General features: G+C 44.7%; 1 protein-coding gene across 2 annotated transcripts; it reads left to right on the plus strand.

The window, feature by feature from the left end:
• Positions 1-894: 894 nt before the first annotated feature.
• Positions 895-14048, plus strand: LOC118506830 (organic cation transporter protein). Of its 2 annotated transcripts, none has more exons than XM_036044540.1 (4): positions 895-1354; positions 11905-12274; positions 12355-12498; positions 12579-14048. In XM_036044540.1, exons 1-4 carry the CDS (start codon positions 1273-1275, stop codon positions 13582-13584), a joined length of 1602 nt encoding a protein of 533 aa, XP_035900433.1. In that variant the 5' UTR covers positions 895-1272; the 3' UTR covers positions 13585-14048. The 2 variants fall into 2 exon arrangements, with proteins under 2 accessions (XP_035900433.1, XP_035900435.1); XM_036044542.1 differs by lacking the exon at positions 895-1354 and adding an exon at positions 6410-6830.
• The last annotated feature ends 619 nt before the right edge of the window (positions 14049-14667 follow it).

The following is a 14667-nucleotide window of genomic DNA, read 5'->3' on the forward strand; positions in this document are numbered from 1 at the left end:
CTGTCCAGTCTCTGTACCCGCAACTCGCGCATACTGCAGTACGGTAGACAAGGGCCTTAGAATGAAGAATAATGTTCCTGGGTTGAGGCGGGTTTGATCCGCAAGACGTTTGTGATGAAATTGAATTAAACCCGGCCATACTGCGGCTTTGCACGATGTACCATCATGTGTGCGAAGAGGTCAGCGAACAGCACAACCTTGAACTACGGGCAAATCTATTTCCTTCACGGAAGGCACGGAAGGTTTTCGGATCCCAAAACCCCTCTTTTAGCGCCTGGTGACCAATTCAATTGAGTAATCACATTCCTTTACTCCCTCGCGCACGAGAAGCGCACAACTTGTTGGCCGTCTTTTAAATAAAGTTAAATTGCCAAATTTCCAACGCCTTGGAACGTTGCGGGGGGAGCCCTTTGCCGGTGCAGCTAACTACCGGCTGAATCGACGGAACCGACGGGGCGGATAACAAATGCAAATTACTGTGGAACGATTGAATGGACAGAAGGAGGTGATGATTTTTGGTTTAAATTAGCTTCAGCTTGGTAACCGGAATGGTAAGGCTTTTGTGTAATTCGGCGATAGGAAGGAACCATGACCGCACGATGTTCTAACTTTTTCAAACAGGAATATGTACGGCGATACATGCGTTGTGGAATGTGCCACAGGGGAGGGGTGTGAATTGGTTCATGCTTCCTGTGGCTGTTACCAGCAGCCATGCTTAATGTTTCCGGTACGTGAATTTTATAGACTTAAGGGTTTGTGTGCCGTCAAACGCAACCCCGTTCGAGGCGCGTGGAAAACCGTCGTCTGGAGCAGTTGACAGTCGCATCCAACTCACCCCATCACCGCCCATCGCAGTAGCCAGCGCCGCGAATGGCGGCCTGTTAAATCTATTATCATCAACATCGCGACCCATCAACATCATCGTCGTCCATCGTACCGCGAGACCATTACGCGGTGGAAGATAGGTTAGCCCGCGATACGGCCGGCCATAGGACATGGTGGTCGGCCTGGTGGCGGTATTCCAGCCGGCGGTATAATCATTTGTTGGCGAACCTTGGCCGCTAGCGGATCGTTTTCAGCTCGGTGCAGTGTGAAGATCGGCTGTGCAACGGTCGTAGAACAAAGTTCGGGAAAAAGTTTTTTGCGTTAAAGCTTGGCGCGCGTGTGTGGAAATAGGGGATGATTTAGTGCTTTAATAGTTACAATTTATACCGGTGGTGTTGATCGTTAGTGAAAATAGCGGTGCAAGGCAACGAAAGGTGACACTTTAACATGGCTGATAAAACCGATGCAAACCAGGGAATTGAGCTTCAACATCAAAGCGAGCGGGAAGCTCCACCGTCAACGGACAAAGGTAAGAAAGGTAACACTAGTCAACCCTAACAACGTGTGCAGTGTCGATTTCGAATGTCGGTTTTGTTGTGTATGTAAATAAAATAACCACTCAACAGGGGAGGAATAGAACAATTCAAGCATTCAGCCGTTCCGAGCTGTCCGTGGGAAGGGTCAGGAATTAGAATTCTGCTAGTTTTCCTTGCCTGTGGCAAATCTATACCCCGTCTAGCACTGTCGTACCGTTCCCCCGTAACGATGAATCTAAACTTTAATCAACAAATAAACAAACTGTTGTTCGATGCAGCGACGATGTAGTTTGCACAGACCGAGCGACAGCTGCTACCATGGCAATGAGGTTGCGCACTTTCATCGTGGCACTGTGATTTCTGTCTGTTGGTGTTTCGGGAAGCATTAATGTTTGATTTTATTTCGCGCTCAAAAGTGAGTGTATAAAGCAAACAAACAACATGTTGTACGTTGTGGTATGTTGTTTATATATTTTTTAAATCCTCATCTCGCCTGTGATTTTTCTTATCAGCAGGAGGCATTATTTTTGGTGGCAAGGTTTTTTAAGCAAAAGAAAAGGTTATCGGCGAGCATAGATTTTGGTTAGGGGTGCGGGGAGCAACTCCTTAAGTCCTGGTACGCTTATCAGCGACCGAACGGTCCCATCTGTACCGTCCAATTAGCTATTGTAGCCACCAGGAGTCGGTTGGTACTTGCTTTCTATCAGTTTTCGAGGAGTATCAGTGAATGAATTACTTTACGCGCAACGCAATAGACTCTTGCGTGCGTTTTTCTGACCCTATGGTGCTGATCATCTCGAGCATGCATTAAAAGGTTCCTAGGGGTAAGAATGCATCAACAAGTGTCCCAACGGTCAACAGCTGCTGTACCAAGATATGGAGTAATTCTAACGATAGAAGTCCACCAAGCGCTCGCAAGACAAATCCACTATCTGAATCGGGAGTTTTCCAGCCTATTATCATTGTAAATGACAAGGAAAATGTGTCTTTTAGATGTGATTTATTGTAATAGGGTTGCGTTTTTAACATTATTGTAGTTTTCACACCGAAAAGCATTATTTATTTATTTATTTTCGATAGCCGAAAAGCATTATCTTCGTTGTATTTTTTGTGGTGGCATAACAGTGTTTAGGACTTTAAAGCATAGATAGGAGATTCAACATTTTCAAGATTTCTGTGTGTTCTTTTCCGTAGAATTTGTGATAGGATTCCATTCTTTATTTCTTTACGCCATTCATTTTGATCTGAGGTCAGTATGATCCGTTGTTAAAATATTGTGATGCGTTCGATTGGGAACACTGTCTGTTTAACTACACCTTATACATGTATACATCCCGTGACGGTAGATCTTTAGCCTTTTTTTACACCGAAAGTCTTAGGTCGCATTTCCTTTGGATTGATTATCTCTGCTTCTTTAAAAGACGTCGCTTGATATCACGTAGCGTGATTTTTGTCTTTATAAAATGTGTTAGTCTAATGAGGGCGAGATGCGATACTGGCGCCGGGCTTCACACGGCAGGACCGGAGCTCAATTCTCATCTGGGCCGTACCTCCATAGTTAGGACTGACTATCCAACTATATACAGTAACAATAAGTCTAGTAAGCCAAAAAAAGTAGGCATGACTTAGTGGAGGTTGTTATGCCAAGAAAGCGGAAGAAGGCTAATGAACCATTATAGTAAAATATGATACTATTCTAGAGAGATATCTAGAGATTTTTTTTCGATTCAACATATTTTTTATGAAATAAAATAAAAATTGAGAAACCGCGCATTACATTTGTTGAGAACGTGCTTCGCAAAAGCCAAGAAGTGGAAAGAATATTTTTAGTGTGCGATTTACATTTTTCGCGCCTTTCTGTAGGCTTGTGTTCTGAACGAAACCTGATCATCGGATCATCAGTCCTTGGCCGCGAACAAGAAAGTATGCAACGAAACTTGATTTTCAAAAACGTTAGCAATAATAAGTTAGGATATGTAAATTAACATTTTAATCAAACGCCGTGCCTCACTGTGCTAACGTGGACTTACCGCCGTTCCAACTTGAAGCGTGGAAGCCTTTTTAGCGGGCTTAGTTTTAATGGCCAACTGGTGATCATTAAATGCTGCAAATTCGAAGTGCAATTATTTACCTTCAGTATTGAAATAAATTACACTGAAGAAACGTAAAAACCCACAACAATGTAAAGCCTGCAAAACAGACACGAGGCACAGCTGTCCGTAAGCTGTTTGATGACGATTTTTAGCTTACGGTAATGGTGTTTGTTTTGCAGGGAAAATAAATCCCGATGCTCAATCAAAACCTTGGAGATTTTCAACTATTTGATTTGTTGTCCAAATCGTAAATTAAAAGTATGTTAAGTTGAACGGTAAATGAACAAAGTACACAGACGAGGGAAGGTGTTAAAATTCTTGTCCACCACTAGCAAAACCCCATTTTGTTGTGAATCATTCGGGAAGTGAAATATCTCCCACCAGGAACTGAAAAGTGGCTCATGCGTTTGATTCACCCTTTGTTGATGGTGCCAATTTTTTGGAGCATAGGTGCAAATCGAAACACTCTGGAGCTCCGAAAGCCAATGGTTATGCTTCGATGCGGTTTGACTCATACAGCGGTCGCGTTTGGTAGGACTTTGTATAATCGTCCACGACCTTGAGTGGATACTGGCTGAGCAGCGGTGGGCTATTCCTAGTGCTGCTGCTGCTACGCTAAACTTCTGCAAACCGACTTACGTACAATCCTTTCACTAGAGAACTGGCTTTCGAGTCGTTCTACGCAGTCGTTCTGCACGGGGTTTTTTTTTGTGAAGAAAAAAAAATTGGCACAGATGGGCCGCGGGTTGGACATTGAATTACGTCCGTCCAGTGTTTCCAGTAGGCACGGAACTGGGTATGTTTCGAAACCGGTTGGAACTGGTTGAGCGAAAAAGCGTGTGCGTCTACGTTTAGCAAGGTGGATGGATGATGATGGACCTGACGATCAATACTATTATTGCTCGGGGGAAATTTATGTCGCAATCGGGTGATTTTGTGGCCCTAGAGGTACAGCAAGGAGGAACGTCTGCTGGCTGGATTATGGACATGGGTGGTGTATTCGAACCATCATTTTATTCTCTATTTATGTCCTTAAGTACTGTGCAATTTTTGAACCTAATAGGAGCGTACAGTACATATGATTATCATAATTCATATTGATTTGACGCTAAATGCTCTTGTTGTATACTTTCGTTTGGTTCCATTAGTTTTCTATTAGCTCAAGAAAGGTTAGATCTAAATTTGGAATATTTTTACTCTTCTTTCCAACAAAGGCTTCGGATTTCCTTGCCTTGATTTTACCCTTAGCTGGATGGGGTTTGATGCTCGGTCCTGCCGTGTGAAAATCGGCGCCTCTAACGTCACGACTACCGGATCACCCTCTGGAAAGTTGGAAGTTATCCAATACTTAATTTACCCAGCCCGGTTTTATTATTTTACATACACCAAGGAATCCAAGGGCAGTACACAGTGTCACACCAACTAATGTGACAATTTATGATACAATGTGCTAAAGTTCCACACTCACTTTGTCTGCTTCACAATTGAGTGCAAAATACTGCCCATGCTTCGGGTCTAATAGCCGCTAATGGATCTTCGCGTGGGCTGGACCCGTTGGACACGGTCCTTGCTGTCAGTCATGATATTGAATTACGTCCGGTGAATTGATGAATTCCGACAAATTACCACAGAACTTTCCCAGCGACAGATGCTGTGTGGAGTACCATTTACTCAATAGCTGTGAGCGTGAAATTGTGTCACTTGTAGTGCATTCCAGTGAGTATGTGCATTTATAATAGCTGCTGTAAGATTTCTTGGTAGAATGAGGCGTATCTATCGTAACGCTAGTTGTTGAATTATTGCGTTAAAGTAGTCGAGATAAGAAGCGATAAAAGATGGGCTAATAAACGCATAAAACTGGGTGTAGCTTCTGTACAAGGCTTTATCATGACGTCGAGGGAGTTCCATTACCGTGGATTGTGTTCCACTGTAGTTCGGTAGCAAATTCTAGGCACGTGGCTTTATGGATTACAGAGACTAATTTTACATACATCAGCTCTTCGAAATAGAGGGAAAAATGACTACTAATTGATAAACTATCCAAGTACGCGGGTAATTTTAAGTGCAACACAGGTTGGTTGTCTAGTTTCTCTGCGCACCGTTTTCCCCCCTTTTCATTGCATCATACGCTCCGGGCCCTTGCTAATCAATCAAACTTCCGAAACACGTGCCCTGTGTCAACCGACGCATGTGGTGATCATCGGAGTTGGAGTCCGTGGCTAGTTGAGCCTAGTTGCGCCGAAGTAGTGGAAGGTAGTTGCCGTAATTAAATATTCATGCTCGTTTTGCGTTACCAGCATGGGAAATCCCCGTACAAAACGTACGTTCCCCTGTTTCAGACCGACGATTGACATTTCTGCTGATTTACCCACGAACCTCGTCCGACTAGTTTTGCGCTACTAGGAGCTACCGCTCAGAAGTCACCGAACTGTGCTGTGCTGCTTATGGAGGTGTGGACTCCACTCTCGATCAACGCTCTCCGGAGTCGGAGCGGGTCCGATTCTCTCTCACGTGCGGATACATCGCGTGGGGGTTACCAGTGTAAAATCCAATTTACTTTACCAAGGTTTTACTCGTTTTTGATGGTTTAAATATTTTCTATGTTCAGAAGATACAAGCGAAATCCAACAAGCGAAATGTATTTTTTCTAAACATGTTTTATCAAAGTTAAGTAAATTTATTCTTTAAATTTTGCTAAAACTCTTGAGAAACACTGCTGCTTCTCGCATCTTTTCGGCGTTGCCCTTCACTCATTTCTCTCAAAACTAGTCAGACAATCTCAGCGCTCAAGTGCCCACAACTCACGCGCCGTGAAAACATACTTAGCCGACAGTGCTGATTTTCGCGGGATTTCACTGTCCGTACATGCGTAAACCTGGCCCGGCTCTCCACACGGAATGGGGGGAAATCCCGGCACGCCAGCCCGGGCTATCGTATAAAACCGATCGTAAACAAACCGAACGGTGACAGTAAGGCGCACGATCGCTTCGACAGCGGACGTTTTGGCCTCATCTGTGTCTAGTTTCTTTTGGCGACCAGCAAGAAGTAACTACTGAGTTGTGAAAGGGAACATTGAAACCGACGTACGTTGAAATTGCAGTTTCCCCTTCGGGGAGATTTCTGACGCCCTTGACGGTGTGCTCCAAACTGTGCCGTGTGTCCAAGTGTAGTTCAAAGCAAAGCGCTCTAGAGACATTTACTGAAGGTGCAAGCGTGAAGTCTGAAGCACTTTGTTATACATTTCTGTTGGTAAAGAAAGTGTGTCAGCGAACAGCAAGGCTTATATTTTAAAAGTGTAAAAAATACGTTTAAAGGATAATATCATCGTGCCTTTCTTTAAGTGTTGAAAGTGCTTAAATTGTGATCAATATGAAATGTAAGTTGTCAATGTGTATTTCACAATCGGGCTTAGTAGATTGAGTTTGTAAATTTAATTGCAATTATTAGCATAAGCTCTTGACCTGCATTGCGAGATTCAGGTTAAAGCCGTTAAATGGATTTTTTTGTTGTTGGTTGAGGCAGTTGTCGCAGTTGACGAAATCGACATGCTGACTATATTCAATTTAACGGCTATTTAATCCGTCCTAGTGTAACCGCTTGCAGTTGAGTCTAGCGCATCTGGTTAGCCCCCTTAACAGTGGCTGTAGATCAGAGTACAAGTGTCTCAGCAGAGGTAGTTAACCGCATAACACTGCACGACTAATTATGAAAATACATTAACAAATGTATGTGACTGGCTGGATGAAGCAGCAGCAGCTTTGCTTATGATTTCGGTTGCTGTTTGTAAGTTCAACCGTAACATGCAACTAGAGGAACCAGGCACCAGCCTAACCGTTTCTGAGGTAGCGGTTTTACCGAGGTCGAATGGAAAAAATCGAACCGACCGGTCCAATGTCAAGGTTCCGGGTTGCTGCAGCCAGCTTGTTTAGACGTGTGCGGTGTCATGTTTTGTGACGCAAACCGGCCAAGATACCAATGGTCAAAATTCTCTCGGGCCGGTTTGCCTGCACTGCGTCCCTCGTAGCGTTGCGGCGCGAACGGCTTACTGAATCCCGGGGGCTGGTCTGTGCGTGATCCAAAAATAGAGAGACACCCGATTCGTTCACAGACGGGCGCGTAAATCACGTTCGCCCGTTCGGTATCGACTGGTGACCGTGAACTGATAACGGCTGGATGGGAGGGAAGCTACATGGGTTGTGGAAAATGATTTGGCGGAAAAACTGCGCCAGAGCGCGCGATCAAGTTGATGAGGTCGTAACGACCGGTGTAAGCCCTCTCGAATAAACAAACGATCGTTCGAGCTGTGCTATTTCAAACACGCCAAGCACATGGCCGTTCTTACGCACGCGAATTTTTGTACCGGCGCAACGTGTTGCCTGGCGTGTGGTGGCCAGCAAACGTGGGCGTGCAGGAAACGTTTTACGTCGCCAAGGTGAAAAGTGTGAAAAAATGCTACGTTCTTTGTTTGTTTGTTTTGTTGTTGCCCGTTTGTATCGCCTTTCATCGAACCACGAGCGCTGGCAGCCCATTAGCACGTTCCGCAGGGAGTTGACCAACGGTTGCGCTGAACTGGGATGATGTGTGGATGGTTTCGGAACGACAGTGATTTGTGAGCTCGTTTGAAAGAGTTTTCCGTTCCGCTTTTACTCACCCCCCAAGGCACCGGTTCATTAAATATAGCAAAGGGCGTTTAGGAGGCTGGTTCGACTCTAAAACGTGCTTCTAAAATGAAATAACACACACACGCACACGCGGTGACACTGAAGCTAATCATTTCAAGTACATGTGTTTGCTCATCAATCATTCGGTCACCGTCATCGGAAGCCCTCGAACGCGGTTGGGAACCCTTTTATCATAAGATGTCGTGTCCGTTGATCGATTCGTTTCGTTTGATCAATGGTAATCGGTAATAGCGTGTTGTTTGGCATTGGATTTCGTTTTTTCCACACTACCGCCGAAGTTTTTCCTTTTATTGGAGATTTGTTAAATTGCTTTTACTATCATCATTTTGATTGGAAGGTTATTATACTTTTAAAATTTAAACCTCCATTTGGCAGGATTATAGTGTCAAAAACATGTCATAATGAGAAAGTTTTGTACCACCCAACGCTAGGCTAGAGGGAGCCATTTAAAGGCGCAGGTGAATCGCGGTTTAATTGTAAAGTCATCATCATCGGCATCCCTTCGAAACGCTTTGCTGCATCACGGTCCATTTAAGGTGGAGAAAACACTCCATTTTCTCGTTTTTCATCCCAAATGACTTCAGATTCAGATCAACACGTTGGCAAAGATGGAAGAAAACAGATGCAACGAAAAACGATGCCCCGGGGGAAGCGAAGAGGAAACTCCAATCCAATATCCGCCCTATTGCACTGATGATTGGCGCGTGATCATAATAAGCTTTCTTCGCTCTCTCACTTGGAGTGTTTGCAGAGCTGCTACGGTTTGTTTGGCACAAATGAGCTTTGTACTGCGTGACGGCGGAGGAATTGAAGTTGGCGGTACAATTTGCTTCGATTACACATTCATACATGCAGATGGGGTGGGCGATCACTGAAACGAACAGCTGTTTTAGAGAGGAAAGTATTGTTTTGCTTGGAATGGCCACGTGAATGCTAGTGTGTTGCAAAATGGCAAATCCACACGAGATGTGTGTGACACATTCGGTGGCTTAAAAACGGGTCAAGGAGTTCAATTGTTTCAAGAAGAAATTTAGGGAGTTCAGAAAAAACCCATTCAGTTTGTGCAGACCTTGGAATTGAAATTTTACATGGTAGCATGATCGCACGATTTTTTTGTTGGTACTTTTTACATAATATCGCGTTGCGTAAAATTAGTTATGGTGGAAACGGATTTCTTTTATTTTAAATTGAATTTATCTCCCCACGTCTTTAGGTGTCTTTGGTGAGTAAGGTTACCCCTACCGCAAACACCACATGCTCAGGGTGGTGACCTGACCTACGAAACCGTTCACCGTTTCTGCTTCATTTCCTTTTTAATGTTGAATCCTCCCAAACGTGTTTTACATTGACACGCTTAAAAAAATCAACTAAAAACTCATGTTTTGCCACAACGCGAACATGCACACCCTTTTTTTCGTGCAGACAATTTATATGACACATGTGTTTAACATGTGGTGTCTTGGGTCTTTTTGCGGTGGATTAAAAGGCTGCAGTTTAAAAGGCAGTTGGTTGAAAGAAAATAAGAGACCAATGCTATCTGTTCAAAAATAAAGATTAAAACATCCGCGCAAAGCATAATAGGGAGAAGAAAAAAAAAGCAAGTGGCAGAGCAATCATTTTTGAGCCCATGCTCTCCAATATCAGTTGAACGTGCTCTTCTTCACGCATTTTTGCCAGCATCAGTCCGCCCTGTCAAAGGGTAGGATGCATTGAGCCTGCTGATGTAAGCCGGGAACATGGTGGTAAGCATGCTGTGCAAATTTTTCATTTTTGGACGGACTTTTGATTGGATTTTCCCGCCAGTTTCGTGCCGTTTGCTATTACATAAAATAGCGATGTTAATTTAGCGTGGCGCGAAAACCGATTAAGATTGGGACATGTTTAAGCATGCAACGAGCCATTGCCAAATATTAATATTTTGGCTTCCTTTTATACCCATTCATCTTGCGTTGAGATTTTGGGGGATTTTTGCGAGAAAGGTAAATAATTTCACAGATACTGGTTTACTTTACCGGATCTCTGTTTGTTCGCCGTTGGAGCGTCTGGAGTCGTTCGGCCGGTGAAAGTACCTCCCAGTATTAGCGCATGTTTACCGTTGCAATTGGCCGGCCCAACCAAATGTTTACCACGTGCGATCGATCGTTGATTGATGGTAGCGCTCGATCGACCATTCACTTCAGGGATGTATACATTGTGGGCCTTTTTTTTTGCAAACCTTAGGTGGGAGGAAGCTAATGAATGTATGATCGAGCACGATCGTGATACATTGATGTTTCGCCAGCCAGCGTGATGATGTGGTTGATCGACAATATTTGCATTCCTCGTTCTCGCCATTGCTTTGGGCGAAATAAGGGGACTGATGAGAACACAAATGTGATAGGGTTGAGATTGGAATGGTAACTGCAAGGATTAGGAAGCCTCTTTATCAAACGATCCAACCATGCTTAAAGACGAACGTTCAATAAGCAAATAATCTCTGCACAGTCAAACAAATATTTTGTGTGAAGACATTCTTATCTTGGAAAGAGTCTCACCGATTGAAAAAAAGGGAGAGGGGGGGACACCCGACAGCAGCAATCAACGGGGTTTCTATTGCTAAAGATGGAGGTGCTAAAAGCGGCTTCCTCGGCTTCATCGGCGCAAAACTTTGGCAATGACCTTGTTTTGTTTCCAATTAACGTCGCGTGGTCGCTTGAGCTTGCTTGAGTAACCGATAGGTACACAAAGCCCACCAATAAAAGCCCCTGTTAAGCTCCAGCTGCGATGACATTTGAGGCTCCAAACCTATGGCAAGCTGAAGATCGAGTATTTGACGACGGTTGGGGATCGTTGAATCGATGAGCGGTTTCTTTTATGAATGTGAGCATTTTGATAACGTTTAATAATTCATAACAGTTTCGACACGGTACATTAACCTTCTTCGTGTGTGCTTTTGATTCCTGTTCGGTGGACAAAGAAAATCCGAAGATAGATTCGCACTCAAGTGTCATATAAAGCTTGAATTATATGATTCCTGGGTAGAATTGGGTCCCGATTCTTAGAAGCGATGGTTTGAAGAGGCTGAGGTTCGGGGTGTTCAGACGAAGATCTGCTCAAATTAACCAACCATAAAGGGTGAGATATTTCGTACACTGGGGGTGCACTTTCAGACGAGTAAAGTGGCTCGTAAATAAAATGGGAAGCTCAAATTTTTAAATAATTGTTTTACACAGAATATTGCAAATAATTTCCTTTACTGGCTGATAAAGAAATCAAGAGTACCAATAAGAGTAGAGTTTGTTCGCTGTCCCAATTTAGATGGGAGCAACTGTAGGTAGGAGGGACGAATCCCAACCATTGTGGAGCAAATCACAGCAAGTGGTCGTTTGCCATTCTCCGAATGCAGCATGTGCTCATGGTAGATGATATCGGGAACACATTGGAAATTGAATTTGGCGGCCATGCTCGAACGCTGGAGTGGGCAAAACGATCGAGTATCGTCTTAGAGCCCTCTCACTTAACCGTGGTGACCATCAAACCACCAAATTTTCGATTACTAACCACTTTGGGGAGAAGTATTTATTTCAAACGCCTGCTCACATGCAACAATCCAATTAATGCTTTGAAAATATTTCAACGATATTGCATGCATATTTATAATTAAGTTTAGATCGATTTTGTACGATCTTCCATGCTTCTTTGCTGAGCTTCATGACTCATGTCATGTTAAGGTAAAAAAATCCGTTTCTCTCTAATGAAAGTGTCTTGTGTCGTTCCCTTCCCTCACAGTAACTGCCAAAGCTGAATCCGACCGAAAATGGAACCTCGACCCGATACAGCGGGCGATGGGCCAGCTCGGCTGGTGGCACATACTGGTGTGTGCCGTCGTGTTCCCGCTCAAGTTCCCGGTAGCTTGGCATCAGATGAGCATCATCTTCCTTGGACCGTCCGTTAACTACACCTGCGCATCGGACCCGTCGCTCGACCGTTGCGATTCCGGGTGTACGAGCTGGAGCTACGACAACAGCACCTTCGCGACGACCATCACCAGCGAGTGGGATCTGGTCTGTGGCAATGCCAATCTGGTCAAACTATCGCAAACCATCTTCATGTTCGGTATATTGGTTGGTGGCGTCGTATTTGGATCACTGGCGGACAAGTACGTATGAGCTAAAAAGCTGCCCAGTTTCACAGAGCTCTTGAGATCTAACTTACCTGTTGTTGTGTTTGTTCCTGCAGATATGGCCGTAGACCTCCGTTGGTGGTGGCGGTCATCATTCAGCTCGTATCGGGCGTCGGTGCCGCCGTTATCGGTTCGTTCTGGATATTCGTGGTGCTCCGGTTCCTTACAGCCGTCGCTACTGGCGGTACTATGGTGACTAGGTTGGTTTCTCAATCTAAGTTCGGAAACGATTCTCCAACAATCAGTGCCAAAACTAATTGGGGTTTTAATATTTTTTTAGCTTCGTTCTTGTGATGGAGATCATCGGTCCCAAGTGGCGTGAGCTGTTCTCCGTGCTCTACCAGATCCCGTTCAACCTGGGTCACCTGACACTGGCCGGGTTCGCTTACTTCCTGCGTGAATGGCGCGAGCTTCAGTTTGCACTGTCGATATTCTCCGTGCTGATGCTATCCTACTACTGGCTGGTGCCAGAATCACCTCGCTATCTGTTCACCTCGGGCAATGTTGATGGAGCGGTAACGGTGTTGGAGCAAGCGGCCAAACGAAACAACCTCCAGACGGACACTATCCGCAACGACATCGAGCAGTACGCGAAGGAAAAGTCGCGAACGGCATCGGCTAATGCGTCAAAGGGCAACGTGCTGGATCTGTTCCGTACGCCCAACATGCGCGCCAAAACGCTGTACATGTGCTTCAACTGGTTCGTCTGTGGACTGGCGTTCTTCGGGGTGGCCCAGTACATTGGCCATGCCGGTGGTGATATCTACACGAACGTTGCCATCAGTGCGGCCCTTGAGCTGCCTGGCACACTGCTCTGCATCTACATGATGAAGGCGTACGGGCGTAAGAAGACGCTTATCTTTTCGAACACGCTTACCGGTATCTCGATGCTGGCGATTGCGTTCGTACCTAGCTCGGCCAGCACTCTAAATGTGGGCCTTGCGTCCGTTGGCCTGGTTGGTATGAGCATCAGCTTCCCGACCGTGTATCTGTATGCGGGTGAGCTTTTCCCGACCGTTGTGCGGAACGTCGGCATCGGTACCGCGTCCATGATTGCCCGGTTCGGATCGATGATTGCTCCGTTTGTGGCGGGTATGGGATCGATCGCGTACTGGTTGCCACCGTGCATCTTCGGTTTGGTGCCGCTCGTTGGAGCGTTCTGCGTCTTTTTCCTGCCCGAAACACAAGGTCATCCACTTCCGGAAACGCTGGAAGATGGAGAAAACTTTGGCAAACGTCAGGCGGCGGTTACGGGTGCCAACGGTGTCGAGAATGGAAAGCACTAGGTTGATCCGGTGGCGCACGAACATAGCTTTGTTAGCATTTCTAGGATAGTGTTCATTCTGTTCCTGTTTGTTTCTCCCGATCGGATATTGCATCGACCGTGCATCGAAATGCGCCGTGGGAAATGCATTATTACTCAAGGGACACCATGTGTCCAAGTTGCCTAAAGATGAAAGGAACAGAAGACGGTGATCCGCTGTTGGGTTGCATCTGTAGTGGAAGATGTGTAGAAATTAATAAATGTAAACATTTTTTTTTATTTTACTTTTGTAAGTAGCTGTAACAATAGCGAACAAAAACATGAAACCTCAAGCAGGGCATGAAACATGAAACCCACAATGACAATGTAGCGATGTAGGCTCCGGTCTCTAGGCACCCCATCTTAGGGGGTTGCAAGACGGAAAATCACAAACAAAACTCCGAATTAGCGACGTGATAAATAAATTAAAATCCATTAAGAACAAAATTTGTAAAGTGTCGTTTTTGGCTTTGTTGAGAAACACAATACGCTTGAAATGCTTGCCCGTTCTCTGTGTATAAGATAAATATTGAAACAAGAGCGAAGTTGCATCCGGTGGCCGTGGCGGCAGCGGCGCTGATCATCACTCGAAAGGATAGGTGTTGAATCCCATCTGGCCAAGGACTGACAAGGTCTTACTATTCGGCTGCCGTGGTATCAATAAGATGCCTGACTATTATTGAGAGCCAAGAAAAGAAGGTAAACAAATAAAAGAATAGACGAAGATTTTTATACAATTAAATAAAATGAAGCTATTATTAAAAAATATTTTCTTTTTATTCGAATTCCGACTCGATGGGCGTCGCATGTAAAGCGATCACTGTGCGTAGAAACGTTTCGCTTCATCCTGAAGGTATGCAATTCGCATCACACTTCACTGCATGGTGAGATAAAGCACGGACATGATGACAAAATGTGATTTTATAATTTGAGAATATGTTCTTTAGTTTATTTTTGTAAATATTTGTAAGTGAAATTAGGGTAAAAGACTCGAGAAGGCCCCCCCTAGAATCTTTTGTGTGCAGCACTGTGGCCTGTCATTTTTGTTGTACAGTGGAATTTCTGT

Source organism: Anopheles stephensi, chromosome 2, assembly GCF_013141755.1.
Source record: "Anopheles stephensi strain Indian chromosome 2, UCI_ANSTEP_V1.0, whole genome shotgun sequence".
In the NCBI taxonomy this organism is placed as follows: domain Eukaryota; kingdom Metazoa; phylum Arthropoda; class Insecta; order Diptera; family Culicidae; genus Anopheles; species Anopheles stephensi.

What these genes read in the sequence shown, in the direction of transcription:
- LOC118506830 (XM_036044540.1), top strand. Translation starts at nt 1,273, where the DNA reads ATGGCTGATAAAACCGATGCAAACCAGGGAATTGAGCTTCAACATCAA. An exon ending in TCCACCGTCAACGGACAAAG is followed by an intron (nt 1,355 to 11,904) that starts GTAAGAAAGGTA and finishes CTTCCCTCACAG; the next exon opens with TAACTGCCAAAGCTGAATCC. An exon ending in GGCGGTACTATGGTGACTAG is followed by an intron (nt 12,499 to 12,578) that starts GTTGGTTTCTCA and finishes ATATTTTTTTAG; the next exon opens with CTTCGTTCTTGTGATGGAGA.